General features: G+C 44.9%; 1 protein-coding gene across 1 annotated transcript in view; it reads right to left on the bottom strand.

Moving 5' to 3' along the window:
• Positions 1 to 27,972, bottom strand: part of ANO2 (anoctamin 2) — a 328,305-nt gene that overhangs the window by 240,306 nt on the left and 60,027 nt on the right. The window contains exons 4-8 of the mRNA XM_077759020.1: positions 26,892 to 26,990; positions 26,378 to 26,380; positions 6,213 to 6,364; positions 3,097 to 3,151; positions 633 to 684 (exon numbers count right to left, since the gene is read on the bottom strand). Of these exons, the coding sequence (XP_077615146.1) occupies positions 633 to 684; positions 3,097 to 3,151; positions 6,213 to 6,364; positions 26,378 to 26,380; positions 26,892 to 26,990 (361 nt within the window). The remainder of the gene's footprint in view (positions 1 to 632; positions 685 to 3,096; positions 3,152 to 6,212; positions 6,365 to 26,377; positions 26,381 to 26,891; positions 26,991 to 27,972) is intronic.

The following is a 27,972-nucleotide window of genomic DNA, read 5'->3' as shown; positions in this document are numbered from 1 at the left end:
AAGCTGCACTAAAGGGCCTCTGAAATGCCTTTCTTCTTTTTTTTTTTTATTTTTATTTTATTTATTTCTAGGAGAGAGAGCGAGCGAGAGCATGAGCAGGGGAGGGTCAGAGAGAGAGGGAGATACAGACTCTGAAATAGGCTCCAGGCTCTGAGCTGGCAGTCAGCACAGAGCCCGACGCGGGGCTCGAACCCACGAACCGTGAGATCATGACCTAAGTGAAAGTCGGATGCTTAACCGACTAAGCCACCCAGGCGCCCCAATGCCTTTCTTCTTAAAAATAAATAAATAAATAAACAAACCTGCTGTGTTTGGGTGATTATTAAAACCTTATATAGGTTGCAGAGACAGGGATGAAGGTCTTGGAGAAGGCACAGCAATCTGGGGACTGCTGCCCCCCTGCCCCCACAAGAGGGGTCACTGCTTTTCCCAGAGACCAAACAGGATCCCTGTTGTGAGTGCAAGCAGCCTCACCCCCTCTGTGGGGGCACCTGTTTGTTTTGTTCTTTGCTGTCCCGGCAGTGAGCCCCCTCCACAGTGAGCAATCCCCACGGTGAGCCGCAGAGAGGACAGCTCTGGCACTGTGGCAGCCCATCAGCACCGGGCCCGTGGGTGGTGGAGGGGATCCTTACCCATCGTGTTGTTGGCCCGAGAACAGGCTGTGCGCTTCAGGATCTCATGCACCTAAAACGGACAAGAGCAGGGCTGTGAGCGCTGTGACCATGTGTGCCACCACACCCAAGGGGGCAGGCGGTGGACCAGGCAGCTGGTGGACCAGGCAGCTAGTGGACCAAGCAGCTGGACCCACTTCCAGACAGGGGGAAGCCAAGCATGTGCCAAGCTTGTGCACTGCATGTCAAACCCACTCAAACTTGAGTGTTTTGAGGAAGCAAAGAACCTAAGCCCCTCACACACACACTCTCCCCTTCGCCCCACCCTGAAAACATAAATAAAGACTGTAAATGGACTGCAGTTACAGAAGGTAAGGAAAACACACCAGAGAACCCAGACCCACGTGCCTCTGGAGGGCTTGGGAGGGATTGCCAGGGCCAGAATGTACAAGGAAGGAGAAGAGGAGGGTGTCCTGTCCACCAACCCTGAGTAGCGCCACAGTGGGGAGAGCCCAGGATGAACAGGCCGCCAAATCCAATTCTAGGCCTGGCTCCTAGCCAATGGAGGTCCTGAGCGATCTCCCTGAGGCCCTGACAGTCCATGGCCTTCTCTGTAATGGAGCTGACACACAGAACTGTTCTAAGAAACCATGAAAGTGCTTTCTAAACTTATAAAGGGCCACCTACATCTTGCTCATTGTTACTATTATTTCTCTGTTTTTTTCCTGAGTCCTCATCCTACCTCCTCAGTCAGACACTTGCTCAAGACCCCATGTCTCGGAGTACTTCTGGGGCACATACCACGCTCCCGGCCCAGTGATGATTGCATGCCAAAATAGGCCAACAGAGCCCTGGATGTGGGGCTTGAGGGGAACTCTCACACGCGAGGGCAGGCTGCAGAGGAAACAGTAACACGGGTACACCTGCTGGCCAGCTCGTGCCCTCCAAAGGGTCCCAAGCCTGTGCCAGGCTATAAAGAGGTGTCCAGGAAGGAAGTCTTCTCTGGGACAAAGACTTGGGGTGCTAGGACAGCTACAAAGAAGGGGCACAGAGATGCCGTATACAGATATGAGCCAGTTCCTCAGACAAAAGTCCAGGGCAGAGTAGACACCAAGACAAAACTCAGAGTCTTCTCACTATGCAGGGTGGACTGGGGGAAGGGAGAAGCTTCCAGAATGAGAGCTGAATGGGACAAATGTGTTCCTCCATCATCATTCACACCCCCATACTCCAGTCACAGACCGAGAGTGAGTGGAAAATAAATAACTTCCAGCAGTATGGGGCCCAAGAATGTTTAATTCACTTAAAATACTGTGCAGTAATTCAACAGCAATAATAATTAGGAACAGAATTTATATGGCATTGTATTATTTTACAAGGACTTTGCAATTATTTGGTAATCTTCACAACACCCTATAACTCCCCCAAGAGACATGAGACCCAAGCCACAGGGAGATTTAAACAGCTTGTAACAGCATCAATCAAAAAAAATGGGCTGTTTATGCCTTCTTCCATAGGATGATAAATCATATGCCTGTTTGAAACTTTCCTACAACACTAGGCTAAGGGACCTGAGATGTGTTCTTGCCCAACCTGCAAGCAAAGGGTCAAGGCCACGTTTTCAGTGTGCCTTGGAAATGTTCTGTAGCTTCCTCTAACCACCTGTTGCTTCTTATCCTTCTTATTGCCCTACTGACTTGGAAGTCCTTCTGGTCCTCCTCTGTTGAAACTTCAGTTCTTTCCTAAGAACCAGTGGAAATACACTGCCATTGTTTCCACTGTGGCAAGAATAAGTGAGCAGCTCTCCAGGCCTCTCTTTTTCTCCTCTTGTCCATACTCTGAATGCTCTCTAGGCAGACAGAATAAATGGACCAGCACATGGAGATAAGCCACAGCTCGGATGGAGGCCACAAGGGCACAGGCCACGTACAAATTTTCATCAGAATCCATCAGCCTGCAAAGTTCAAAAACTTGATTTCAAAAGGCTACAGTCATGAATTTTGGCTTTCTATAGAATGGGCTGAGAATTTTACTCTTGAACAAACTGGCTAGTTCTAGCATCCCCTGTGATATAAATGCACAACACAGTAGCCCAGCAATGGGTCCTCATTCAGACACTAGTGATCTGTATGAATTGTTTTCAATCCACTGCTTCTCAGAGCCTCAGTTTCCTCAACAGTCGATCAAGGGGGTCACCTGATTAGCTGAGAGACCCACCAGCTTGGACATTTCCTGTTTTTGTGATTCCAAGACATGCCAAGGTGGAGAATCCTAAAGAGAAGAGACTCTTCACAGCGTGTGAGTGAGAGCAGCTATTTGCCCCTAAGATTGGGAAGCTCCAGGATACTCCTCTTGATTGCTAGGCAACCCCAAGCAAAGGCTGATGGGAGGCAGTAGGAAGAGCAAGAGATGGCCTGCCACACTGGGTACTCAGCCTTCCCCTTATTTCCAGAACCCACCACCCGTAGTTGACCTACATACTTACAATGCGGCTACGGGTGGCATTATCAAAGAAGGTGTCCTTGTCCTGGATGTTGTACCTGGAGACACCGAGAAAACAGAAGGTCAACTCATTTTATGACCCTTGTCCTGAGACCACTGTCACCCCAGGCCCAGAGCAAACCTTTAGAAAGCAATATTAGGATTAGGAGGAACTTGATGGAGGAACAAGGGGGAGAAGAAGGGCGGAAATGGTGGGGGAAAGGGAGAGAGGCAAACCATGAGAGACTCTTGAATGCTGACAAAAACTGAGGCCTGATGGATGTGGGGGGGAGGAGGGATGGGCATGGAGGAGGACACTTGTGGGGATGAGCACTGAGTGTTATGTGGAAACTAATTTGACAAACTATTTGTAAAAAAAAAAAAAAAAGAAAGAAAGCAATACAGCAAGATGTGTGAGACACACATACTCACACATGCTCGCACATACAGCATTTATAATTTTTTTGACCTAGTAATTGTGAGGACTGATCACAGAAAGGAATCCTAGGAAATATAAATTCAATAGAAGAAAAAAGTTTCATAAATAAAAATGTTCATTGCAAAGTTACTGACGATAAGGATAGTGGACATAAAATGTAACTCAAAATTCTACAGGGTGGATTATCATGCAGTCCCTGAAAATTATAATTATGAGAACATCCTAAATAGAAAATGTTAGACTGTGATAGGAAAATATTATACTATGATATGTTTCAAACACGAAAGTCTATAGAAAGGGTTTCTGTGTATGGACACAGAGAGTAAAAAATAAAACCATCACCAAAAAGAGTATAGTTTCCTGGTGCTGCAATGGTAAGTCTTTGTTTTTCAAACCTTCATTTAATGTTGTCACTACTGTCACATCACTTAGCTACCAAACTCCTAATTATGCAAGGTCGGTGTCTGTTCTCCACGTCACATAATGACCTTTTCGCTAAAAAGAACCCCTATGTAGAGCTGACTGTGCTCAGGGCACAGAAGCCTGGAACAGGCTCCCCCTGGAGCTCAGTCGCCTGGGCGTAAATGTTTCCTAGTAGCTGATGAAGAGCAGAACATGATAGTACGTAGACCATTGCTCTGAAAACTCAGAGGATGGAGAGCATATCTGGGGTGGGAAGAACAGAAGATTCTTCCAGATGGAGGTGTCTAGGAACTGGATTTGAAGGGTCTCAGGCACTGAACGAATGGAGATGCATGGGAGATGGCAGTTCAGATGTCAGCACCAGCATGCAGTCCCAGTTCAGCCACTTAATGCTGTGTGAATCTGAACAGACCCTGGGCCTTGGTTTCCCCTCTATAAGAGACAGTTATATCTGAATGGCCACCTCACGAGGCAGGGTGACATTGCGACTTATGATAAATACATCTTTTAGTCGTTATCCAGGGCTCATGACTCATAGCTCCCAAAACCCTTGGAATTTTCTGAGTAATAAGAGCAATGGGAACATCTTCTGTCATATACTTGGTCTCCTGTCCTCAGCTTCTGAAATCACTTTCAGAGCCATAAAGAAGAAATATATGTCTTGTTATTCATAACAAGCCTCTCTCAGTCACAACTTGGCTTTTATCAATAAGGTGACTTCCAGAAATCCTCTAAAGATGGAAGGGAGGCAGGGGAGGGAGAGCTGATTGCCAGAGGAACCAACCTTGAATAGAGGGTAGAACTTTCAGTCCCACCCCTGATTTTTGGGGAGGTGAGAGGGATTAGAGGTTGAATCAGTCGCCAATGGTCCATGATTTAATCAACCATGCCTGCATAAGGAAGCCTTCAGAAAAACCTGAAAGGAAAGGGCTTGGAGAGTATTCAGGTTGGGGAACCAGAACTCTTCCAAGTGCCCCCACGGTGGGCCCCAAGCTCTACAACAACACAAGCACCTTCGTTCAGAATCTCACTTTATATATGTCTTCATCTGGCCATTGATTTGTACTCTTTGTAATAAATCAATAATCTAGCAAGTAAACCAGTTTTCTGAGTTCTGTGAGCTCCTTTAGCAAATTAATCAAACCCAAAGAGGAGGTCATGGGAACCTCTGGTCTACAGCAAGCCAGTCAGAAGCACAGGGAACACCCTGGACCTTTGATTGGCATCTGAGGTGGAGGGCAGTCTTGTCACACTAAGCCCTCAACCTGGGAAATGTGATCCTATCCCTGGGTAGGTAGGGTCAGAACTGTGTGGAATTGTAGGACACCCAGCTGATGTCAAAGAATTCCTTGGTTGATGGGAAGACCCCACACACATTGGAATTGGTGACTAGAATTGGAACCAGAATTGGGACCAGTATCATGAGAATAAGGATTCAATGGGGAAATATGTGCAAAAGGAACAGTAAATACACATGTGTAGAATTATTATCTAACACGGCAAAGACGGGTAGGAGATGTTGTCCAATGAACAGCAGAAACACAGCTTTGGGAATGTCATCTCCCCGAAAGGGACAGATTCTTCTTGTCTACCTCTCCCTGGGCTTTGCTTTTCCTCTCTCACTCCTGACACTCTCTCATTCTCCCATCAGCATCTACAACAGAACTCATGCTTGCCTGCTCCATCTCTCACTTCCCAACCATGACTCATTCTTCCAAAGGTTTACCAAATGACCATCCCTGTGAAGAGTTCTTATTCCCCCCCTCCCTAGGTGGGGTCTGGGCAGGGGTCTTCTCAAAGTCGATGAGTACATTAGTATGCAGATGGGAATACAAAAATCCAGAAGCTTTGACCTCCTTCTCTCTGGTTTATCACTATCTGTTGAAACCTATTAGACTAGAAACTGGGCAGAATGATTTCCCCCCAGAAGGCAAAAAGGTATCTGACCATTTTCTCACTGAACCCCAAGTTTATAGCTGTGTGCTCCACAGTTTGCCATCCATTGTGCAACATGACTAAAATGGCAGGTGCCCCAGAAGCCACTGGACACATGTTGGGGAGCTCTTTAGGATAATCTCACTTAGGGAAGGGGATTCCGAAAGCAGAGGCAGGGAACACTTCACCAAGAAAGCATACCTCTTCGAAGCCCTATCTCTCAGGCACTGGGACACTGGCTGTGGGAGCTGAAGCACTGAGTGGTGTTTGATTTCCCTTCCCATCCCCTGCCACATCCCTACCCCGACAGCTCCCATACTTACAGATACATCTTCTCCCTGGAGAATGGGTAAGAGAGATTTTTCATCTTGTTGTTACTGTGGTCTGGAACTCTGGGTTTCAGGGGTGAGCTCAGCTTCTGCAGAAGCTCGTTGAACTTCTTCGCAATGCTGCCTTCTGATTTGATCTCATACATCTACAAAAGGCAAAGCCACAGGCCTAAAAAGGAGGCCGCATCCAACCAAGAGAAGAAAGACTACAACCACAGCTGCATGGTACACCAAACCCCCAGTGGGGGACACTCTGGAAAGAGGAGACTGGGAGAAACAAGGGGAGCCCTTCCCTTCCTGGCTACTTTCACAAGGGTGTGGGCTCTCCATCCTCTCTCAGTCATCTGTGAGAACAGAGTAACCAGTGCAGAGAAACCAGCAAGAAGCCCAAATTTGCTACATGACTTCGTTACATCATCTTAAGAGAAACAGAAGACCTACTATGTGACAGTCACCATACTAAGTGCTCCACACAAATTAGCTCCAATACACACAGAAAACAATAAACAATAATCAGTAAACAATACTACTCTCATACTATGATGAGGAAATTAAGGCTCAGAAAGGTGCACTGAGCCAACAAAGGTCACACAGATAGTAACTAAGTGACAGCTTGGATTTAACTCATGTCAACCTAGTCAAAGCCTGTACTCCACAACTACACCATGCCCATCACTCTCTTTGTGAGTTCCTCTTGGGAAATTTCTGATAAATGAGTCTGTTTTCAAAGTACTAAACCTCTAGCAAGTACCTGCCTTGACTAATATATAGAATTAGTGCCAAGATAATTATTGAGATATATATAGATATATAGATATATAGATATATAGATATATTACACATAGCTTTTTATAATACACAGCATGCTTTTATATACATTACAGCTCTTGTTCTTTCTAATTTATAGATGTAGTCATTGAGACATGGAGGCTGCACTTGTAGCAAAGCTGTGATGGATTAAAGGTGGCCACAAATTTCTTATACAAATTTTCCTTTCAAGAAGTGCTATTATGTTCCCACCCTCTTAAATCTGAGTGGGCTCTGTAGTTGCTTTAACCAGTACAGCAGAAGGGGCATTCTGCCAGTTGCATCCTTTAGAGGATGGGCAGCTTCTGTTTTGGTGTGCCTTTGTCTCTGGACATCCAGAGCCACCAGGAAGAAGTCCATGGTAAGGTAAGAGGGCTCAGAAAGACAAAGGGCTTAGGCTGAACCCGGCCTTTCAGCTGCCTGGCCACACATCAGGCATATGAAGGAAGTCTTCTGGGACCTTCCTGTCCAGATCCACCCCCAGCTAAATTCTACCAACTAACCCAACTCAATACCACATGGCATGGAAAATTTACCCATGTCAGTTCTGCTCAAGCTTCTAACCATAAATTCATAAGAAAATAAAAAGCGACTATGTTTTCAGCTACTAAGTTTGAGCTCATTTGTCATGCTGCACTAGAAAACCAGAACAAGGGCTAACATCCAGATCTTCTAGCTTGAAAGCTGATTTTCTTCTCTATCACAGTATCCATCCAGTGGCTTAAATCTACAGAGGTAGTAAAACAGGTATGAAATACAATGTAGACAGGGTTAAATGCCACAAAAGCAATACAAAGTATCTGAACGTTCAATGAAAGGAGACAGCACATCCAGTTGAGGAATCAGAAACATGTTTCATCTCAGAAGTAGCATTTTTGTTGAGCTTTAACAGAAAGGTAACTTTCTCTTGTTATTATTTTGTTATTTAATACAATAAGTTACAGGGAGGGGAAGAACGTCCCAATCTAACAACTAAAACATAACCACAGCTTATTTATTTCTTCTAACAAATTTTTTGATGTATTTTGATTTTATTTCAATTATAAAATTAACACAATTCTAGTAAACAAGCAAACCCAAGCCATAAAAGTATGTTAACTAAATGTGAACAGTTTCATTTCATTTTCAACTGAATCCCATCATCCTTTCCAGAGGAAATCTCTATTAACAATTTGGAGTATGTTTCATCCTAACTTTTTCCATACACATTCCTTTCTAAATGCAACTATGATCCTATTTCATTTCTGGTTCTACAATCTGCCTGTTTCACTTAGCCATATATTACAGATATATTATCTTTCCAGGTCAGTTCACATAGAACTACCTTAATGAATGTGTAATATTATACAGCAGACGTGAATCCTAATTTGTTTAGTCATTTCCCTAGTGATGGGCATTTATTTTATTTTCTACACATGCTTTATCTTGTTTGATTACACTTCTATTAACATTACCTTATGAATAGTTTGAATGAGTAAGGCTTGAACGGATGCAGGCAAAGACATTCTAGGCAAACAAAAAAGTAGAAAAGTTCAAGCTGAATTGAAGAAGGGTTACATGGCCTGACTTCCTTGGAGCACAAAGATAGTGTAAACCAAGTAATAACTGGAGTTTGTGAATTCCCTAGCAAAGCCTGTGTTTTTTATTGTTCTATTCTACTGTGTTGTTTGCTAAAATGTGAGTTATCCTGGGGGAAAACAGTGTGCCACTTATAATCATGCCTCCATTGTCATTAAATTCTTGAGCCTCCTGCCAAATCTCTCTGCACACATTGGTCACTGCAATGCAAAGAGCTCATCCCTCAGGAGTCTTTGAGCCTGGACAGATGGGGACAGAGCAACGACCCCCTCATGCAGTCCCACAACACATCTCACAGGTCATTTGGGGCAGGTGCTGACCAGGCATGTGTCCTGCACTGAGATTGCAATGTGCTAATCATACCCATCACCATGTGTCTTTCAACGGCATGTGCGTGGAAATTAAAGTTTCCAAACAGAAGGGAAGCTCATGGACTCTGTCTTCCAGATGTCTTGGAATGGCAGACTCAGACCCACCAGGGTATTTCTTCTTTGTCCACTTCTCTCTGTTTCTACCTCTACTTTTCTAGTCTGGGAAGCCTTCAACTACTGAAATAACTGGCCTCCTCATGTCTTTTCCTGCTTAGGGTTACCAGCTTAACACACAAAAATTCAAGATGTCCAGTTAAACTTGAATCTCAGATAAAGAGTGAACCATTTTCAGTATAAGTATGGTCCCATGTAATATCTGAGATATACTTTATACTGAAAAAGCATTCATCATTTATCTGAAATTTCAACTTAAGTAGGTATCCTATTATTTTATCTGGCGACCCTACCCTCATCCACCTCTATTCACTCAATGCACTGGAACCAGAATGATCTTTCTCAAGCAAAAATCTGATCATATTACCTCCCTATGAAAAAGCCTTCAACGGTTATATTGCTCTAATGATAAAGAGCCCACAGGACCCCATAGGAGTCCCCACAGTCCCTTGCTCATCACACCCAACTGCTGGCCCTCTTGCTGTTTTCCCAACATGCTGAGTGCTCAACACTCTGCATCTACTCCCTACCCCCTCCCCAACTCTGTTCACACTTGGTGCCTCCCTCAATCATCACTTCCTAAAGAAAGTCCTTCCTAGCTTCCAGACAAGGTTGAGTCCTACCTACACAGTATTTCATGGGCCCAAATTCCTCTCCTTCATAGCACTTATTGCAGTTGTAATTTTACATTTATTTGAGTGATTATTTGATTACTGTCCAGGTGCCCTACCAAAGCATGATCTCCATGAAGGCAGGATGCCATCCAAACTGTTTCCTATCTATGAATGAATGAATGAATGAATGAATGAATGAATGATAAATTTCAGGGGAAACCAATATTGATATGGCAGTTGCTACCACTGGAGGAGCCCTGGCTGGGACAGAACAGCCATAAGGTAACAGTCTTGGTAGAAATAAATGGGGTTGGAGAGTAAAGCTAAAACCCCAGACTCTGTCTGGCTGAACAGCTTCCCTCCCTGTCTGCACCAACTGCAAAGGCACCTGAGAACCCAGCCTTGGCAGAGACCAGGAATGCCTATATTCAACAGATTAATAACTCAGCAATTGCATCAGGGCTTTGTTCTGGCAGAAGGTTAGCTGAGAACCTTCACGCAGTTCTTCACCCTCACCCTGGCAATGCATCTGGTAGAGGTCACTTAGAGAAATGGGCTAAAAGGACTAGGCACTTATGGTGTGTCTTTAGAGGGACCAATGGGCCCAGGATACCTTTTGACTGTTTCTTGATGTGGGGGGTAGGGTACTCTAAATCACTGAAAGCAATATCATCCGGTTCCAGGAAAAATGTAAAAGGTGGAGGAGAGTCTCACCAGAAACATCAAGGTAACATCCGCTCCACAACACTGACCAAGACCCCACACAGTCATGTCAGGCTGAAAGACCTGACCAACTTACCTTGGAAAGAGATTTCCCAGACTTCAGGGACTCTTGGGAGATGGATCCAGACATATACTCACAATAAAACACAGGTGGCATGGCACAGCACCACGGACACTAAGCTCACAAGACAAAGGACCTGCTCCCTTGCCTCCATGCCTGAGCACTGTACCTGTTCCTGAAGCTTCTTCCCTCTCTTTTCATCTGAGCTATTCCTCCTTCTCCTTCACCACTAGGCTTAAGTATCAACTTGCCCAGAAAAACTTCCCTGGCTGCTGACTTCTTGTCATCCTTCTTCAGTACCCTGTGAACAAATACCTGTGTCATGAAGTTTATCATGTTCTTCTCTAATTCTTGGCTCACTTGTCTGTCTCCCCAGCTGGCTCTCGACTTCTGGAGAGCAGATGCCGAACCCTGTGTTCCTTGTCCACAGCAGAAACACAATAACGTCTGAGTGACCTGGGTCCTGGTCCTTGCTGACACCAAGGAGCTGTGTGACTTCAAGCAGGTCACTCTCCCTCTTAGGTTCTTCATCTCTAAAGAGAGAACTAGGGAATACCCACTCCCCACCATGCTGGAATAAGACAGATGAAACAACACAACACCCAGACAAAAACAAAAAACCATGAAATAATGACTGCTGTGGTCTGAATGTTTGTGTTCCCCCAAAATTTGTATTTTGAAATACTTAATGCCCAATATGATGGTATTAGAAGGCGGGGCCTTTGGAGCTGATCCAATCATGAGGGTGGAGCCCCTTCTGCCACACGAGAACACAGTGAGGAAGTACCAGCTCTGAATGAGGAAGCGGTACTTCACCTGACCACAACAGCACCCTGGTCTCAGACTTCCAGTCTCCAGAACTCTGAGAAAGAAATCTGTCTTGTTTATAAGCCATTCTGTCCATGGTATTCCCTTATAGCAGCCTCAATGGACTGAGACCATGGCTTTCAGGATACTGGCTATCAGGCAACAAAGTTCCTAGGAGACAGGTAACAAGCAAGATGGCTCCTGGGGAACTCACTGCCTTGAGAGGGGTTCTCAGCCAAGGGGCAGGAAGGGGAGACCAGTGGGGCCAGTCAGCCCCCTGAGCTGAAGAGACAGAGCTGGAAGTATGGGGGAGGCCAAGGCAACTGGAGTCCACAGGACAGGATAGCCCAGAGGAGAGCTTCACAAGGAGTCCTAGAGATCTGCAGATGGTCCCCTGTGAGCATTTGGCTGCACGGGTGTGAGGGAACTAGCCGAGCCTGGAGAAAGAACCTTCTAAGAGGACTGAAAATAGCATCTCTTCCCATCAGACAGAATGGAAAATCTCATCATCCACAGGGCACTGGGAAGACTATTCAGGTTGACTCAGAGGTGGGGGATCATTAGCCCTAGACTGTGCACTGCTCCAGATCCACTTAACAAATCATAAAAAAAGAACTGGAATAAATGCCTTGGAAAGTATTGTCCAAGTCTAACAGTGTACAGCTTTAAACATTTAATGAAAAAGAAATACTCATGATGTTTCTATGGTTCAACATTGTAGGCACCCCCTAGATGCAGGCGCTGAGCTCAGTGGTTGATTTGCCAAGTGCTGGAGAAGCACAAAGCTGGTGATAACCCTTCCAACACAGAATGCTTTGCAATGTGCCCAGCACTTCTGTAGGCACTACTTCATTGGGCCCCATGAACACTCTACCTGTGTGCCTGCCAAATACCATTAGCATCACTACTTTGCAGACAGGAAAACTGAGACTTAGGGGTAAGGAATTGCCAGAGTCGCTGGTGAAACCAGGCTTGAAACCCAGGTTTCCTGACTCCCCCATCCAGGCTCTTTCCTTCAACCTTTGATCCTTGGAAGGACTTCATGGTCCCCTAAAGAAGAAGCAGGCCAGAGCTCCCTTTCAGTCCTCACCAAACCCAGCAGACCAGGCTCTTCTCTTGTGTCCATCAGGATCCAGGAAAGGCACCTTGATTCTCTTTATTGTCATTAATGTGCTCAATGGCAGCCTCGTTATTACTGTTATTCTTGGACATCAGAGAATTATGAACATCCTCAGAAATGGCAAGACACATGTTAGCCAGCTGTTCCCCATTTTGCCCTCCCTGGGTACACGATACGCCTTTCATGTGCTTAAAATCATAAATAATTTTTAAAGTATGTTGCTCTTATTTTTTATTCCAGGGCTCAAATGTGGTTCTCATAAAAGCTCATTTTGGCCTCATTGTCACAGTCTAAGAGGTTTACCGAGATCCCTTCTTTTCTTACTTCTTCCCCCCCACCCCCGTCTTCCTCTGCCTCTCCTCTCCAGAGGGGCACAGCACTGTGGTCTCAGGGCTGATTTGTTTCCTTCTTGAGTTGGAATCATCCCTTCTGGGATGCAAGGAATCAAGGCTATGGTGATATCTATCATGAACAGATATATAATACTGTCCCCATTTTACAGATAAAGAAACCAAGGCACGGAAAGTTTTACTAACATTCCCAGTGTCATACAAACAAGAAGACGTCCAATGACCCCAGATCAAGGAGAAGGTGCAACAATACGAGCTATAAAAATATATTCTTGATCATCTGTGAGTAATTCACCTGTACTGACCTAAGAAGTCCTCTCCTTACAACTTGTAGGAAGTCAGTGGGAAGAGCACAAACCAGGCATCAAGATGGACAGTGAGCCCAGCTGTGAGCATGTGTGTCTCTTTATATCCCATAACCCCAAAAGTCTGCCTATTTTAATCTATTTATGCTTTCCTCTGCTCCTAGTCACTAGATAATTGAGGGTCAACTGTTATTATTTATGACATATCACTCATCTTGAACACTAGGGCTGGGCTGAAGATCAGCATCACACCCACTTCCTGACCTTTAATGTCAAAAGGCTTGGGCACACTGAGAAGTCATTAGCCATTAGCCAACAAGGGTGGAAGCCTCTGGACTAAGGAAGTTAGGAGAAAAGGAAGCTAAAGATGCAGCAGAATTTGGCCCCCTTGTTCTTATTTGCTGTGCTCATGCCTGAAAGGGCAGAGGGAGAGATACACATATACATGCCCACACGCACGTGTGCACACTCTGTACCAGATTCAAGGACTCCCATGCATAAGCATTTACCCGTGTGTGTGTGTTAAGCTATTCACCAAAGTGCCAACAGCACCAGAATCCCCAAGGTCAGCTGCATCCTAGATCCCACCAGGAGACTCTGTGTGACATCAACAACAGGAGAGCTAACCATTCTCTTCATCCCCACCTGTGCTTACGGGTAAATTTCCTGTCTGAAGCAACGCTGAGCCTGGAAAGTGATACACTTACAACATGCACATCCTCCTTTGTCTAACTCTATATTCATTTATGGTTTTTAATTCCGTTTTGGTATGTGCTCTACATATGAATGAATGTTTGCTGACTTTAACAATATGGGATAAAAGCCAAACTACTTACATGGCTGACAAATCCCCTATGAGCCATGCTTCCTGCCTCCCACTGCATGCATAATGGCATGATGGCCTCCTCTCAGTTCCCCACACAGGCTGGGTTTTCCTTATCTTGGGGCTGGATGACCTGTCCTTCCCTCCCCTGGGAAAGTTCTCACCTGTCCTCCCAACAGGCAACTCCAACCCAGCCTGGGGTCTTTTTCTTCTATGGGTGCATCCCAGCTCACACAGCTCTCGAACTTCTGAATCTTTACCATGCTGAAGCCAAAGGGCCCAAGACCAGCTGTGGTCACCACTGAATCACCTGCCCTCAGCAGAGTATCTCAAACATAGTGATACTCAATAGATATCCACTGGATGGATGGATGGATGGATGGATAGATGGATGGACAGGTGGATGGGTGAGTGGGTGGGTAGAAGTGTGGGTAGATGAAAGGCTAGGACCCTCTATACACAACCTAGCCCCATTCCAGCTACAGTTAGACTTTTCCCAAATGTTTTTTGGCAACTGAAGGGGCAACTGAAAACCCAGAGCAAGAATGGATAATATGGTACATACGCTGCCAACCCCACCCCTGTAGACAGTCCTATGGGATGACAGCAATCCTTCCTAATGCCCTCAGATGGGCCTCAGAGCTCACTCAGCATCAGTCTAAAGCCAGCTGCCACCACAGATTAGGTCTGGTATGTGTGACACATTCTTTAATTCATTAACACATATTGGTTTCATGCCTGCTCTATCCCAGGCCCCTTCTAGATGCTACCTATATCACAAACCCGAATCCCTGCCTTCATGGAGCTTCCAATGTAGTGGGGAGACAGACAATCAAACAAGAGCACAAACACATGACTCAGGAGCCAGTGGTGCTGAGTGTTAGGAAGGAAAAACAAGAGAGGGGCATAGAGAGTGGCCAGGGGCATGCCTCACAGAGGCTAGACAAGGAGGACTGTCCAAGGAGGGGGGCATATGAGCAGAAATCCCAGTGAAGTGAGGGAGTGAGTTCTGTGGGTAGTTAGAGTTCTTCCAGGCAGAGAGAAGAGCAAACAGAGAGGCCCTGAGATGGAAACAGGCTTGGCATTCTGGAGGAAGAACAAGGAGGCCAGTGAGGCTGGAAAGCTAGCAAGCAGGAAAAGGTAGGAAATCAATTTCTGTATCAGAGGCAGCAGATGTGGCATCCATTCAGAGTCCCTGATGTAGACATTATCATTCCTGGCCCCTCTCTGACCAACAGCCCTTTAATGTCTACCACAGGAACCACAGAACACCCTCAGGTTGGACCCTGCCCCAGCCCTGGCACCATCAGTGGTCCCATTCTGCCTTTACACTCAAGTGCACATCCTTGGGCTTTTGTTGGTGCAGTGCTGGTAAACGTTTACTAACTGTAGGTGCTGTTGACCTGTAACGTTTGTGGGTTTCTATGGTATAAATAATGCCATAGAAATAAGAACTCTGACCATTTTCAAGCTATCATTGGTTTAACCACTACCTTGCAAAGTTCGTGAAAAAGTAACAATCAGATCTCGACAGATCAACATGTCACTGACCCCAGTTTTAACTGGGTAAGAAGATCTCCGCCCATGAGCCCCAAGTGTCAGAGCTGACTGCCTCTGCCTGATTCTCTACCTCTCCCCTCCTGCTCGCTCTTTCCCATTTACCCTCAGAAGCAGCCATGGCCAAGCTGGAAGAGCACCCACATATCCTGGTTACTCAGGACAGTCCTAGCATAATCAGTAAGAGCTCTTCCACCCTCAAAGGGCCCCACTTTGGGTGATAAAGTCAATGGTCAGCCTGCACTGGGTGCCAGCCAACCCCAGTGCGGCACGTGTTACCCCAGTTCAGAGAGACACGACTCTAATCTTTTTTTTTTTTTAATATTTTTATTTATTTCTAGGAGAGAGAGAGACAGCATGAGCAGGGGAGGGTCAGAGAGAGAGGGAGACACAGACTCCAAATCAGGCTCCGGGCTCGGAGCTGGCAGTCAGCACAGAGCCCGACGCGGGGCTCGAACCCACGAACCGCGAGATCATGACCTAAGCGAAAGTCGGACGCTTAACCAGCTAAGCCACCCAGGCGCCCCATCACGACTCTAATCTTTAACAAAAGAAAGCCACCACTTGTATTTCCATTTTTTAAGCATGAGTCTTAAAATAATACAACAATTCAAAATCACTTCCCCTTACATTTTCATATTTTCGGCTTCACCGTTTTTGAGCCCAGAATCAGGCCTATCCACTAACAGACCAATGCTAGGTCTGGCAGGCCCAGAGGGTCTCACCAGGCCCGTATGCATGTCTAGAACACGGCCATATCCCACCTCAGGTTCCTCACTCAAACCATAGCACTTAGGTAGCATCAATTATTTTGTTTTTATTTTTGAAAATGAGAAGTTTTACTGAAAACAAAAAAGAATAAAAATTCAAAGTATTCTGCACTCTTTCCAGTTATTTGAATACCAATATAAGAGCATGCACAAAAAGCCCATAAAGATATCAAATATAAACCCTACCCTTTCAGCTGTGCCTCTATTAAAAACAAATGTCTGGGACCAGACAATGACAACATGTCAGCCAACCCTATGTAAACACCTACAGCCAACTCTATGTAAACACCAACAGTTCTGGTTCATTTAAAAATTACTGCTGACAATAATAAAAAGAATCTGCCCTGAAAGGCATCTTGAAGGCTGAGTAGACAGTGACCTTTCTCCCTGTGACCAGGGATCTACAAGTTCTCCATCCTCAACAAAGCTCATTGAGTTTCTTCTGCTTTTCCCTTTCTGGTCACCAGAGAGGATTCACTAAACTAGCAAAATGGCCCCAAAGAGTAATCAGCTCACCACCTGGTGAAGGAAGGAGTTGGTCTGGATGAGGAGGGGAAAGAATGTGCCTCCTGTTATGGAAGATCGCACGAACTGTACACAGCTGTGAGCTAAAAGCCCTGCTACTATGCTGTGGACCACAGCTGCAAGAAGATCCTCAGGCTGGGGGAGCAAGGATGATCTGGCATCAAGAGGCCAATCAATCTAGTATTTACTGAGCATCTATCATTTATATTAACACCAAACTAGAATTTGCAGGGAATACACAGAAAACACAAATTATAGTTCTCAGGGAGGGAGGGAGGTTATGGCACCTTTGGAGACACAAGAATAAGGCACCCAAAGTACTAAAGGGAAAACTAACGAATGAGAAAAATCCTGACTATAGGTTGACTAAGAATCCACTTAAGGAAAAAGGAGGGCCAATGAGAGAAGTGAGATTTGGGCTAGGATGCAAAGAATGTGTTTCTTTACCATTTATTGTGTATTTAGAGAAGATGAGAAGATCATTCTAGGAGTAGAGGTAAATATTTAAAGCATGTGAAAAGGTTCCAGGACCTGGGAGAGAGAGTAAAGTACTCTCCTCTTGACAAGAGTCTAAACCAGGGAGCTCAGGGGCGCCGAGGTGGCTCAGTCGGTTGAGCGTCCGACTTCGGCTCAGGTCATGATCTCCCAGTCGGTGGGTTCGAGCCCCAAGTCGGGCTCTGTGCTGACAGCTCGGAGCCTGGAGCCTGCTTCAGATTCTGTCTCCCTCTCTCTCTGCCCCTCCCCCACTCACTCTGGCTCTCAAAATAAAATAAAGACATAAGAAAAAAAAAAGATTTAAATCAGGGAGCTCAATGTAGGCTCCACAGAAAGGCATGGGCAAGAGAACTCAGAGAAAATCCAGTGACATTACCAGGCTCAAGGACAAAGAGCAGCCCCAGATACAGAGTCGAGATCCACATGCTAAGTGTACTACCTCATTGAGTACACAGCTTGAACAAGCGGCAGATGTGGAACACTTTTACTCTGAGATATTTGGGCACAATCAGAGTGTGAATAACCCCACAGGAGTATCCATCCTCAGGTCCCTCAGCTCACAACAACAATGGGGAAAGGATGAACAAATTCATTAACTGTCACTTGGCTGATGTGTGGACCCCAACATTTTAAATCTATGACAGAGAAGTTAAGAGTCCAACCTCCATACTTTACAGATGAGAAAACTATCATACAGGACTGCTAAGTAACTCACTGTTCCAGTCTAAGGCAATGAAAAGAGAAAAATTCTGATGTGCTACCTCTCTCAGCCCAGGAGTATTTAATCTGGGATAGAGTTTCCCAGCGTATTTTCTGCAGATCACTGGTTCCCCAGGATTCCTAGGAACATACTATAAGTGTGTTCAGAATAAGCTATGAGTGTTCAGAGGAAAAAAGTTAAAGTAGAATCTTGTTCTTTACTGAGAGTCTTCTTAGAACTTTTAATTGGTCAGAAAAACTTAACTATTAGTGTTTCTAAAGTATGTTAGACCATGAATCATTTTTATTTTTTTATTTGAGAAAGAGAAAGAGAACGAGAGAGAGAGAGAGAGAATCTTAGGCAGGCTCCACACTCAGTGCAGAGCCCGACGCAGGGCTCAATCCCATGACCCTGGGATCATGATCTGCAAAATCAAGAGTCAGACACTCAACCAACTGAGCCACCCGGGCGTCCCAGACTGAATTATTTTTAAAAACAAAAGACCACTGGTTCTAGAGTACAGGCTCTAAGAGATGATGTTCTAGACCATGCTAGCTCAAGCTTCAATTTGGACTCTACAGTAAAGTGAGGTAGGAGCACAACTTTGCAGTCAGAAAGAAAGGAGCCTAACCCCTTCATGTCACATGACCTTAGGGAAGCTTATTAACCTCTCTGAACCTGTTTCCTTATCTATAAAATGGGGCTAAAGCTAGTACCTACCTCATATTGTTGTGAGGATAAAAACAAAAAGCTCTTATCAGAGAACTTAGCACATAAGAAGCATTAGCTATATTTAAAACTCAATTTAACTATTTATCAACTTATATGTATGGTTAGAAGTTCTTTTATCTTCAGATATTTTGAGTGGTATCATTGAGAGTGGTTTTATTACCTTTCTCCTCAAAGTCAACCATAAAAATTATGAAATATGGGCAATATGTTAGCAACATGCTAACAGATGGGGTTCCTGGGTGGCTCAGCTGGTTAAACATCCAACTTTGGCTCAAGTCATGATCTCACAGTTTGTGAGTTCGAGCCCCACGTCAGGCACTGTGCTAACAGCTTAGAGCCTGGAGCCTGCTTCCGATTCTGTGTCTCCCTCTCTCTCTGCCCCTCCCCCACTCATGCTCTGTCTCTATCTGTCTCAAAAATAAATATAACATTTAAAACACGCTAATAGGCCTTATCCTTATTTACCCATTATCAAGGCAGAAGCTTTCACCTAATCAAACCAACAATCATCTTTGGAAACAGAAGTATAAGTGGGGAAATAATTGCTGAATTGAATAAGCAGCTCTTCTTAGCCACACTGGGTCTCCTTCCACCATGCGTGCTAAGGTGAGCCTCTTCCAAATTCTTCAGATCTCATCAAAGCAGAAGCGGAACGTGAAACAGACAGACATGGTGAGGTCAGGCAGGAGCCTTTGCACAAAGGCTCCTCCAGACAAGCCCACTGCCCAGCATCAAGGAATGAACAAGGCTACTTCAAGAAACCTTAGAAAATGCCGAGTGGATTCCTGGGATACAGAGCAAGCCCACAAGCCTACCTGAGACCCAGGTCTTCTATCACTGGCCTACTGCCTCCTGCCCAGAGGAAGAGTATACTCATTTCCCAGGGCTGTCATAACAAACTACCACAAAGTGTGTGGTCTGAAACGAAAGAAATGTATGCTCTGACAGTTGCGAATGCCACAAGTCTGGAACTGAGATGCCAACAGGCCTGCACCCCCTCTGAAGGCTCAAAGGGGAAAAGCTTCCTTAGGTTCTGAGGGCCCCAAGCATTCACCTTGGCCTGGGACTGCATTCCTCCATTCGCAGCCTCTGCCTACATCTGGTCTTCTCCCCTGTGTGTCTGTGGATCTTAATTCTCTCTCAGCCAATCATTGGATTTGGGCCCACCCTACATCCAGGATGATCTTATCTTGAGATCCTTACCTAATTATATCTCCAAAGACCCTTTTTCCAAATAAGATCACATTCACAAGTTCTGGGGTTAGGGCTTGGACACCGATTGTTGGACACCACTATTCAGACCACTACAAAAAGGATCATGGACCTTAAAAGCACAAGCACTTGTGATGGCTAATTTTATGTGTCAACTTGACTGGCCATGAGGCGCCCAGATATTTGGCCAGCATTATTCTGAGTGTTTTGAGGGTGGCTTTTGGATAAGATTAATATTTGAATAGATATTCTGAGTAAAGCAGCTTGCCCCCCTAATGTGGTGGGCCTCTATCCAATCAGTTGAAGGCCTGAATAGAACAAAAAGGTTGAGTAAGAGAACAAACTGAGGGCAGATGGGGGAGGAGGGGAAAGGCGGTAATGGGCATGGAGGAGGGCACTTGCGGGGATGAGCACTGAGTGTTATATGGAAACCAACTTGACAATAAACTATTAAAAATTTTTTTAATTTTTTAAAAATTAAAAAAAAAAGGTTGAGTAAGGGGAACTTCTACTGCCTGATTGTTTGAGCTGGGACATTGATTTTTTTTTCCTGCCCTCAGATTTGAACTGAAATGGGCTCTTCTTGGGTCTCTAAACTGATAGGCATTTGGACTGGAACTTACTCCATTAACTCTCTTGGGTCTCTAGCTTGCCATAATCATGTGGAATGATTCCTCATAATAAATCAATCTCTCTCTCTCTCTCTCTCTCTCTCTCTCTCACACACACACACACACACACACACACTTCTTTTTGTTCTCTTTCTCTGGAGGCACCTGATTAATACAGGCATTAACTCTACGTAACTGAGGAGAAGCATGAAGTGCTGTGACTCTGGTGGGACAGAGTCCCTGAAGCTGGCTGGACAACATAAGCCACAGGGAGGGTCTTCCTGTGGAGCCTCTGCAAAGCCAGGGTTACCAAATCAGAACCTCTAGAGAGGCAGTAGCAGGTGTCTGAGAACAACTTCCAATAATTTATAAAGCTTAATGGAATTAGTATTTTCCTCTAAGGGGCCATTCAGGCTAACCAAAATGCCACGTTTCTTTGCTTTTCAGCTGGAATTCTAATAGTTCAGTGTGGTAACACCAATTTCTTAATGCCACTTATATATATATTCAGTTCATGAAAATGAAATGATGAATTATTCTTTAATAAATGCAGTTTGGTAGATAAAAGAGATTTCAAAACACAGATTCCATGGAGAGACTTAAAAGANCATCCCCAAAAGCAAGGGAATCAAGAGCAAAAATAAATGATTGGGACCTCATCAAGATTAAAAGATGAATATTTCTGCTCTTTTCTCTTTGGATCACTGACTCATCAGAACATTACTTTGCACTACAATCCACCTTGCACTGTAGTTTAACACAGAAACCTCAATTTTTATCCAAAAGCAGTTAAAAAATCGCTATGCAAAGAACATTCCAGTACCCTATATGAACTCATTACTGAAAATATATCCTTTATATTGTTTGTGTCCTTTATGTTGCAATTATACTTGAACAACAGGAAAAAGTTTGCATCCTCTGACAAAACAGATGCTCATCTCCATGGATTATGTGAGCCACGGTCCTTCCTGGCTTGGCTACCGGGAAGCTCAAAGGGAAATCTGTCACACTTGGATTAATCACTCTTATTTTTCTATTTCTATTATCATCATTTCCCCTGTGCTTCCTTACTTTCCCCCCAATTATAGGGGGATTTTTTTTGTATTTACCCTTTTTAAAAATGGTCCCTTTGTATTTATGATTTTGGCTGTAACCCATCACAAATCCTGTTGTACAAAATAGGCTAAGATATGAATCAACCCCAAGTTCATGAGGGTAGAGCCAGTAGTGAAACTCAGGTCTCCTTTTGCCACATCTGCCATCTATCCCTTGAAATGGGCGCCTTCAAGACCTCCCTCCTGCACTGCAGGGCTGGGCAGTCCTCCTGCTGGCCCTCCCAGGGGCTGCACCACAGGTCTCGCACATGCAAGCATTACGTTTAGGGACGCCCCAAGGAGTCACGCGTTAGGAAACAGAAATCCCCCAGCACACAGTGCAAAGGCCATCTGTTCCCGCCTCTCCCCAGACTCCATGTCTGGGCTTCTGGCTGCCTTAGCAAGCTTAAGGAGCTGGGTCCGGTTTCCCCAACACTGCAGATGCTGGCTGTGAAGGGAAACAGCAGGAAAGAGCAGGCCAATTTGTTGCTGACCGTGCGGCCCTGTGCACATCAAATATGAACAACAATAGCGACAACAGTAATAGTACCAGCTATCATGTGTTGCCTGTGCCTCTATGCTAGACATCGACATCATCACCACTCCTTTCAACAGCCTGCTATGATATTTATTACTCCTGCTTTGGAGATGAAGTTTGCTCTAAGTCTGCTTTCCTAAAAAAGTATAACTTGCTGGAAGTTAACAGCATCTACTTGCAAGTCCTCACAGGCTCCTGGAAACAGCAAAAGTGGCCCCTGAAATATCAGTCTCTCTCTTCATAACAGCTACCTAAGTTTGGATAGACTGGACAAAAGTGATTTTCACCCACCCCAGGCATGTCACTTCTTTCAAATTCGGTGGATTCTGGCTGGATTAATATGACTTCATGGACAAGAATGGACTCTGTGTCTGTTCCCAGCCTTGTTTCTGTTGCAGGAAGCACTTGGAGAGTAAGTAAAGATAAGGAGCGAAAGGGGGGAAATGGTCATTCATATGGATAAAATGTGAATGAGGGAGAAACATAAATGTTGACCGAAATCTAGAAGGCCCACTTTGGTAATGAGCAAAGGTGAGAAGGCGCCCATTACAAACCTTCCCAGGCTGCCCAGGGCCAAAGGCCAGGCCTCCCCACCCATTTCCTGTGCATGGATGTTGAGTGTCCCTCGCAAAATGTTGGCTCTCCTGTTGTTGTTCTTGGAAAACAAATGTTTCCTTCCAAGATTCCCCCCTCCTGGTTAATATCTGTGTTCAGGACTCTGAGTCCCCGGACGCGTTACTATGGATTTGTCCAGGTTTGAGACCTCAATTTCGTGACTTCCTCCCCATCTTCCTGGTCTCTCCAGACCCTGCTGAGTTATGATACAAACCTCCACTGGCCTGGAGGATGCTCAGCTGATCCCACACCATGCCTCAGCCTTCCTCTGCATTCCCCCCACCACCAGGATGTGGCTCTCTGCAAATGTAGTTTATTCACATTGTAGTCACTTCCCAAACCCACTAAAACAGTAGGAAAATGCCACTGACCCCCATGCTAGCCTTGCACAGACTTCCTTGTCTCATCCTCCCTGTTCATGCCTCTGAGTGGGTGGGTAGGTAGGTAGGTAGGTAGCCCCTACCTCCACCCTTGTGATCAGGTTCTCAGATTGATTTTGAAAAACATATGCATCCTACCCTGCCTACCAAGTTATAACCCCCTCTTCTGCTTATGCCATCCCCTGTGAGGTCAGCCACTACATCTTTGACTACAAAGAAGATCGGGGCCATGTGGCTGGACCCACAGAAGGATGCCACAACAGTCCACCTGTGTCAAATTTGGGAACCAGAAACTTTGAGGAGAAGTTCCTTCTGTTATGTCTGCAGCCTTCTGGGAGCCACCACCTGGCTCTGCTCTCCCAAGACTCCTTGGCCCACCTTATTTACATATAGATCTGTGCTGTGCTGTTGCCAGTTGAGATAGTATTTTACTCATGCTTTGATGTCTGGGTATGTGCATTCCCCCTGTAAGCTCTCTGAGAGGATGGATTACTTCTGTGCCCTTCAGTGTCTGTCCAAAGACCCTCTACAGTGGGTCCCCCGTCAGTGTTGGCTGCAATGAGGCTGACTGGGTTGGGAGGGGCTAGGGATGGAGAATGCACACAAACATATTTGACACAGACACAATGATAAACTCCTATATTTCCACAGCACCAGTTAGGAGTTAGAGTCTTACAACACCCTTCTAAGAAAAATAAGGCAGGTATTATTATAGCCTATATCACAGACGAGGAAACGGTGGCTCTAGAAGACAAAGTGACATCCCCAAGTCACACAGGAACTGAGGCTAGAAGTCTGGTCTTCTGAGACCCCTACCACAGTGTCTGCCACTCTCAGCCTCCAAAAGGAAAAAAAAGGGGGTGGGGACAGCCTAACTGTGCAACAACAAATGAATGGATAAAAACGATGTCGTATGTGTACACGACGGAATCTTGCTCAGCCATGAGAAAGAAGGAATTCCTGCCATTTGCAACATGGATGAACCCTGAGTACATTATGTTAAGTGAGATTAAATCAGAGAAAAAAATGTACCATGTAGTATCACTTATATGTGGAATCTAAGAAGCCAAACCTATAAAAACAGAGAGCAAAATGGTGGTTACCAGGGAATGGGGTGGGGAATACAAACTTGTAACAAGTAGTAAATAAGCCATAGAGATTTAACTCACAGTAGAGTGAATGTAGACAACAATATTGTACAGTAACCAGAGACCAGACTTAATTATTCCAACCACTAAAAAGAAAAAATAATTATGTAACAGTGATACAAGTGCTAATTACTGCTACAATGGCAATCATATTACAGTATTTAAATGTATCAAGTTTATATGTTGTATGCCTTATATTTACACATGGTTCTATGTCAAATATATTTATCTTAAAAGCAAAAAAAAAAAAAAAGGCAAATAAGGAGGGGAACTCAAGAGATAGCTACACTGTAATATGTCCTGGCCCTAATCATCCCATCTACAAATTCAAGTGCAGGTACTACCCCAAACTATAGATGGTAGTTCCAATAGGCTAAGCCTATGAGGGCTCATAACTCTGCGGGAAGATAGGTCATTTAAGCAGATCTACGCTCTGAAAGGTATGAGTCTGTGCAAGGACAAGCAGAGAGACCAGGGACAGCCATTACTTGGGGGCTGAGTCTGGGAGTGAGGAGGAGAGGAAAGTTGTAGAGAAAAGAGAAGTATGGTAGGATGTCCCAAGAACAGAGAGGGGGGCCAGGAAAAGGCATCAGGAGAGAGAGGTACAAGGTAGAGGGGAAAAGGATGGGAAGGAGAGCAAAGAAGAGACAAGAAGGTTACACATTTCTTCTGTGTCTCTAGCTTTCCTGCTATAGGGAGCGTCCTGGGATATAGAAGCCAAAGCACGGGCTTTGGAGTTCTGCTCACCTTCTTTCCAAGGATCATCCAGCAGGGAGAAAAGACAAGAAGCAAGACACAAACAGAAGGAGATTAAAAGAACATTCGATATTCACATAAACCAGAGAAAAGAGAAGAAATATATTGAAGTTAGAAGTCAGAAGAAAGCAGAAGCCTCCATCCAAGACTAATACTTGGGGCACGCTGCCAGCAAACCAAGAGATCATCTCATCATCTTTGGAGGAGGAGAGGAGGTCCACAGCAAAGATGGCACCCGCATTTGAGGACAGTGGGATTAGGAGCAAGAGATCCAAAACCAGGAGACAATGCAGCAGCGCCAAGGCCCTTGTGTGGCCCTTGAGAAATAAGACACTCAGGCAGGTGACCCCAAAACATTGACTTCTTAATGGCAGAATATTGTAGCCAATATTCATGTCTGTGTTTGTTCATTGTGTGCCATTTGTCCACCTGCCACGAAGGTATAGTCTGTCTTAATAAACTTATAAAAACAGAACCCACAGACTTTACCCCCTTGAGTAGGGGATTCATGATGGTAGCAAACATGCTGGTATTTGGTTCAGTGAACTTTGGTGGCAATGGTCGATCTGTTGGTAGCGGAGACGGTATAAGCATAGACAAATAATGTGGATCAGAATGCTGCTGCTGACTCTGAGGATAGTGATGACAAGGAAGCAGTGACTAGGCAGGTGGCGACAGTGGCAGTGAGAAGGCAACAGACATGGAGGTCTGTTCCTGATGGGAGTGGAAAGTCTAGTGACGGCAGTCAGAATGAGGAATATGATCTCTGCAAAGTTAGGTCACCACTTATGAAACACTATGTGTGTGTGTGTGTGTGTGCGTGCGTGTGTGCGCGCGTGTGTGTGTGTCAGGGAGACAGAGACAAAGAATCAGAGAAAGACAGAGACAGAGAGACATCATCTATAAATCACTCATTAAACTAGAGTAGCATGTGCCCCAGGGCTCTTCCTAGAAGGACATCACAAATGGCCAAAGTCAATAGCCACTGCTTTCTCCTAAAATGTCTAATAAAAAAAAATGGTAAATCTGTGGATACTTTTCCTTTCTCTTTGGAAGTGTTCATTGGATTCTGTTATACAAGGAGACACTCACCTAGGAATTCCCTGGGGGAATTTTGAAATCATACATAAACTATACTAGCTGAAAGGAACCTCAAAAATCATCTGAACTGTGTCATTCTCAATCCAAATATACATCAGAACCTTCTGAGGACTTTTTTCCCACAATATTGATGCCAGAACCTCATTCCACACCAACCACCTGAATCAAAATCCCCGAGGTGGGATGCTGGCATGAACATTTTAAAAACATTCCCTAGATATTTTCTTTTAATCAACTCTCCTCATTAAGAACCTTCTATTTGACAGAAAAGACAAGCAAAAGCCACCACACAATACTTAGTGGTATAGTCACAAACAGAATAAGGATCTTTGCGGCAAGTTCAGAGCTACTCTCCCTGCATGCTGCCTACTCAGTCCACATGTCTTGTTGTCTGCTCTCGTTGCTACATCTGTTCTTTAAAAAAAAAAAAAAAATGCCTGGAAGTGTCAGGAACTCTAGAAGAGGGAGAGAGGAAGTATAACAGAGAAACCAAGAAACTGGACCAGAGCAACGTCTGGCTTCTCATGAAGCACATCACAGGTGGAGCTCCAAGATGAAGGGACCTCCCAAACCCAGTCCCTCTCTGCACCCCAACTTGCTTTCCTGCCCCACCCACATCACTGCCCCATACTTAGGATCCCTGGGGAGGCAAGTGCAATTTCAACTCCACAAACCCTCATCCCCCAAACCCTGGCCTTGTTCCCGCACTATTCCCAGCCAGCCCACCCTCAGGAGGCCCCCAAACCCAGAAGAAACATGCTCATACTTTCTTGGTGGGGACTTTGATCTTCAAGAACTCTGCCTCTCTGGCCAGCACCTGCCACGGGGCGTGTATCCGGACAAAGATGGATCCCTGGCTTTTACTCTGCAAGGTACAAAGGAAGAAGAAATGGAAACACTTAGAAGGACATAGCTCAAATTCCTGTCTCCCTAGCTCTCCCAAATTAGAAGCCCCGACCTGGAGTTTCGTCAGTTTCTGGTGTTTTCTTTAAACTTCACCAGGGTCCTGTCCCCTCCTGCCCCTCTCCAGTCACCAGCTCTGTTCCTGAAAGACCCTCATCAAAAACCACAGGGTAATGTTCCCAAAGTGTGGTCTCTGGAGGTTTGGTGGCTTCAGAGGAAAAGAAGAATTAAAATAAGTATGTTCCCAAGATTTGAAACATAAGCAAGTAAGATTTTCACAGAAACCCTATTATGGTCTTCGTAACAGTAAGGGAGTTTTTTACCTTTATCATTCAGTGAACAGCCTACAACTCACCCGATTTATACAGTTTCACTGTTTATTGTTAAGTTCATATTTGTGTTCCTATCATGCAGTGTCATAACCCCAAATGACAAAAGTGGCTCACCTAAGCCCCAAAGTAAGCTCCAAAGTAAGGATATAAATAACATGAACAGGGGCACCTGGATGGCTCAGTTGGTTAAGCATCCAACTTTAGCTCAGGTCATGATCTCACAGTTGGTGGATTCAAGCCCCACATCGGGCTCTGTGCTGACAGCTCAAAACCTGGAGCCTGCCTCAGATTCTGTCTCCTTCTCTCTCTCTGCCCGTTCCCAGCTTACACTCTCTTTCTCTCTCTCAAAAATAAACATCAAAAAAAAATTTTAAATAATAATAATAAACAGTACAATGTTAAATGATATCATCAACATAAATCATGAATAGGGCTCCAGTGGGAATGTAGAATATGAATCTATGTCCCAGAACAAGGAATTCTATGAATGTATTGACTTTATCCAAAAAATAAACAAGAAAGGAAATGCAGTGATGAGTATTTGAAAATTAGGTCTTATTGATTTAGTAATCCATTTGGCCCTGGCCACAGGCTCTGTGATAAAAGCTGGTG

This window comes from Crocuta crocuta, unplaced genomic scaffold, assembly GCF_008692635.1.
Source record: "Crocuta crocuta isolate KB4526 unplaced genomic scaffold, BGI_CrCroc_1.0 scaffold72, whole genome shotgun sequence".
Lineage (NCBI taxonomy): Eukaryota > Metazoa > Chordata > Mammalia > Carnivora > Hyaenidae > Crocuta > Crocuta crocuta.
This window is presented reverse-complemented; position numbering and strand designations above follow the sequence as displayed.